Source organism: Cebus imitator, unplaced genomic scaffold, assembly GCF_001604975.1.
Source record: "Cebus imitator isolate Cc_AM_T3 unplaced genomic scaffold, Cebus_imitator-1.0 Scaffold0, whole genome shotgun sequence".
Classification (NCBI taxonomy): Eukaryota; Metazoa; Chordata; class Mammalia; order Primates; family Cebidae; genus Cebus; species Cebus imitator.
In genome coordinates, this window is record NW_016107315.1 from 6,715,962 (window position 1) to 6,720,548 (window position 4,587).

The 4,587-nt window shown below is 48.3% G+C and overlaps 1 protein-coding gene across 3 annotated transcripts in view; it reads left to right on the plus strand.

The window, feature by feature from the left end:
- The window catches only part of ELP6 (elongator acetyltransferase complex subunit 6), an 18,111-nt gene extending 14,939 nt beyond the window's left edge, over positions 1–3,172 (plus strand). For all 3 annotated transcript variants that reach the window (XM_017518944.2, XM_037729658.1, XM_037729670.1), the window contains 2 exons: positions 586–732; positions 2,617–3,172. In XM_017518944.2, the coding sequence (XP_017374433.1) occupies positions 586–732; positions 2,617–2,745 (276 nt within the window). In that variant the 3' untranslated portion in view covers positions 2,746–3,172. The remainder of the gene's footprint in view (positions 1–585; positions 733–2,616) is intronic.
- Positions 3,173–4,587: the final 1,415 nt, after the last annotated feature.

A 4,587-nucleotide genomic window follows, 5' to 3' on the forward strand; every position in this document is an offset into this window, starting at 1 on the left:
TAGAGACAGGGTTTTACCATGTTGGCCAGGCTGGTCTCCAACTCCTGACCTCAGGTGATCCCTTGGCCTTCCAAAGTGCTGAGATGACAGCTGTGAGCCACCGCGCCCGGCCTTGTCTTTGTGCTCCCTGTATACCTTATGCTTCCCTCCGCCTTGGCCCTATCATCCTGTATTGTGAGCATCTGTCTGTCTCCGGGGCCCATATCTCTCACTTGTTATTCCTACTGTGGGATCTTGTACACTGAGTATTCAGGAACTGTCGACTGAATGAATAGGTGCCTAGCAGGATGGTGACACTTTAGTAACATTCAGGAATTCAGGAGAGGAGCTCATTTTGAAGACTGCAGGGTCAGCTTGGTTTAGATGAAGTGAGCTGAAAATAAAGGTTGGCTCTGATGGTGAAATTTGTCCAGTAGATGACTGGAATTAGGGTCTGGGAGCCCAGGTAGGGGCTGGCTGTAGCAGCAGCAGGGAGGGTGACCTGTGAGGATGTTCAGGGGAGTGGAGGCAATGAGAGGCTGGTGCTCTCTGACTCTGGGTGTCCCTTCCAATAAGGACCAGGTTTCCATCTTGTATCTGCTGCAGGGAAATGTGGTGGTCCTTGTGCACGACAGTGGAGATGTGGAGGATGAGGAGAATGACATCCTGCTGAATGGCCTCAGTCATCAGAGCCACCTGATCCTGCGGGCTGAGGGCCTGGCCACTGGCTTCTGCAGGGATGTGCATGGGCAGGTACGCAGGGACCCACTGGGCAATGGGCTGCTTGCCCATGTACCTATGATTCACGACTGCATAAGGGAGAATAGGGCCTGAGGGACTGTCTGGTTGGGACTGAACGTTAGGTGGAAGGGAAACATTGGAAATTGTGAGACTTCAGGTCAGAGATCTGCTCAAAATGGTGCTTAGCCTCAGGGACCAGCACACATTTTCCATGGGAGTCCCATTTGTGACCAAAGTGGAGCACTCTTAAAGAGGAGACAGTTGTCTAGAGTGGAATGCAGGGGCATGCCATCAAATAACAGCAAAATTCTCTGCAGCACTGCAGCAGGCATTGTCCATTCAGGTCAACACTGTTCCTTTTAAAATAATGACCAGGGGCTGGGTGCAGTGGCTCATGCCTGTACTCCCAGCACTTTGGGAGGCCGAGGCAGGCAGATCACTTGAGGTCAGGAGTTGGAGACCAGTCTGGCCAACATGGTGAAACCCCATCTCTAATAAAAATACAAAAGTAGTCCCAGCTACTTGGGAGGCTGAGGCACGAGAATCGCTTGAACCTGGGAGGCAGAGGTTGCAGTGAGCCGAGATTGCACCATTGCACTCCAGCTCTGGTGACAGAGCAAGACTTCATCTCAAACAAACAAACAAAAACAGGTATCTAGTCTTCTGGGCCTCTGCATTGAATGTACAAATTCTAATGTGATTTTTTTTCTTTTTTTGATATGGAGTCTTGCTCTGTCTCCCAGGTGACTGGAGTACAGTAGCACGATCTCAGCTCACTGCAGCCTCCGCCTCCCAGGTTCAAGTGATTCTTCTGCCTCAGCCTCCTGGGTAGTTGGGATTATAGGCGTGTGGTACCATGCCTGGCCCATGTTTTTATATTTTAAATGAACATATTTAAGCTGATGAAGATATGTGCAGAATATAGTGACTCTTCATTATCTGTTAAATTTGGTAACAGCCCTTCACAGCTGGGNTTAGTAGAGACAGGGTTTCACCATGTTGGTCAGGCTGGTCTCGAACTCCTGACCTCGTGATCTGCCCACCTCAGCCTCCCAAAGTGCTTTACAGGCGTAAACCACCGTGCCTGGCCTCTAATGTGATTTTCAAAATTAGCCCACAAGTACAAAACCATGCTTAGAAAAAAGAACTAAGGGGCTGGGCGCGGTGGCACATGCATGTAATTCCAGCACTTTGGGTGGCAGAGGTGGTAGATCACTGGAGGTCAGAAGTTCACCACCAGCCTAACTAACATCGCGACATTACACTCCAGCCTGGGCAACAAGAGCAAAACTCCATCTCAAAAAAAAAGAAAAAAAAAGAACAGCCAGGTGCGGTAGTTCACGCCTGTAATCCCAGCACTTTGGGCAGATCACCTGAGGTCAGAGTTCCAGACCAGCCTAGGCAATATAGTGAAACCCCGTCTCTACTAAAAATACGAAAATTAGCGGGGCCTGGTGGCACACGTCTGTAATCCAGCTACTTGGGAGGCTGAGGCAGGAGATTCACTTGAACTCTGGAGGTGGATGTTGCAGTGAGCCAAGATTGTGTCACTGCACTCCGGCCTGGGCAACGGAGTGAGACTCTGCTTCAAAAAAAATAAAATAACGTAAAAATAAGGGTCTTTCTACGAAAGACTTTTTCCTTCCTTCTCCTTTTTCTTCTCTTTCACATTTTCTGTATTGAGCAAATATGACTTTTGTAATGGACGGGAACTCTTTATTGTAGTTAGCTGGTGATAGGCTTTATTTTACAAGTTGGCCCCATTACCAGGTGGCATGTCTGACTGTGATCTCATAGAGGCCTCAGCTGAAGATCACAGAGAAGGCAGGGTGGGGTTCCCAGTAGAGCAGGTTCCCAAGGTGGCTGTCCCTCTTTCATTCCTCTCTGTCTCTGTAGCTGAGGATCCTGTGGAGGAGACCATCGCAGTCTACATCTCAGCGGGATCAGAGCCTCACTTACCAGTATAAGATACAGGACAGAAGCGTGTCCTTTTTTGCCAAAGGAATGTCTCCTGCTGTTCTGTGATCTGATTTTGGAGCAGCTAAAGTTACATGGGACTGTTTTTGGACGTGGAAGATAGCGCAACCTAGCGAGAGGTTCTCCTCTGTAGTAGTATTTTGGGCTGGACTGGTGACTCCACGGTGACCAGGGAGAGTTGAATGCTGCAGTGATGGCATACCTTGGCTATTCTGGGCCCTGTTCGGAAAACACAACGAGGGACCACGATCCTACTTCTGCTGAGAGAGAGGCTGGATGCTAGACTCCAGCGAATGGGGTCCTTTGGAGCCTTTGTTTAAATATGCCTTAGTCCCAGCTGTCTATTCTTGGTTGATGTGCCTTTCAAAGCCAAAGTGGGTATAAATGTGCCAGCCAGGAAATAGTCCCGGATGGCAGGTATGCAGGGTGACAACTAGGACAGTCATGGCTGGAATAAAGTAAGTTTCCACACTGGGGCCTCCTGTGGGTTGTCTTGTTCAGTTTCCATCCTGGAAAGGTACTTTCCTTTTCCCTTTGAGTCCAGTGCGGAAACAGACCTAGAGAGGTTTGGGAGCGCACAGGCTGCACAGCAGGCTGTAGTAAACTGCGCCTCAGAGTCCACACTTCCTGACTGATAGTTATGGAACTCAGACGCCAGCTTCTCCAGTTTCTGTGGTGCCTTGCCTTTATGTCAACAAATCCTAGCCATCAAGGGCCTGACACCAGGGCCTTGGCCACATGAGGCCCTGTGTAGGTGCAAGTGTGTATGGCCTTGGTGAGAGGGGTAAGGGATGTTCTTACTGCCAAGCAGGTGGGGCCTTGGTGGGGAGCTGGAGCCTCCCTCACCTGTGAAGACTGCAGGAGGTGAGCACTTGTTCCCGGATCCTGTAGATGATAATTAGTCCCACTCAGCCCCTCAGTCGAGGTCACCTCAGAGTAGATACCAAGTGTATTCTCTTAAAATGGGTGTTTTTTGGTATATAAATTATACTACAATGAATTTTTATCTTAAAGAAAATGAAAAAATAATACTATTTTGCTATATACTAAGGAACTTGCATAGCTGTTTTCTTTTCTTTCTTTTTTTTTTTTATTTTTGAGATGGAATCTCACTCTGTTGCCCTAGCTGGAGTACCGTGGCACGATCTCAGCTCACTGCAACCTCCACTTCCCAGATTCAAGCTATTCTCCTGCCTCACCGTCCCAAGTAGCTGAGATTATAGGCACGTGCCACTGCGCCCAGCTAATTTTTGTATTTTTAGTAAAGACAGGTTTTTGCCATATTGGCCAGGCTGGTCTTGAACTCCTGACCTCAGGTGATCCACTCGCCTCGGCCTCCCAAAGTGCTGGGATTATAGGCATGAGCCACTGCACCTGGCCTCTTCTCTTTTCTTTTTGAGACATGGTCTCTCTCTTGTTGCTCAGGCTGGACTGCAGTGGTGTGATCATAGCTCACTGCAGCCACGACCCTCTGGACTCAAGGGCTCCTCGCACCTCAGTCTCCCAGGTAGCTGGGATTACAGGTGCATGTTGCCATGCCCAGCTCATATCTGTTGTTTAATTTTAACTTTTTACATTTTTAGTCTTTGGGAAAAATTTACCACACTTCTCTTCAAATCATACAATTGTATATGTTATCCCTCTGAAACAGTAAGCTGCTTTTATTCTCAAAATATTGTAGACCTGATAGAATATTTGAAAGTTATGAGTGCAATTAAGAGAAAGTAGTTATTAAAGAATCTAACCTAATGGTTCTTTCATTAAGACTTCAGTACTGGCCGGGCGCGGTGGCTCAAGCCTGTAATCCCAGCACTTTGGGAGGCTGAGGCGGGTGGATCACGAGGTCAAGAGATCGAGACCATCCTGGTCAACATGGTGAAACCCCGTCTC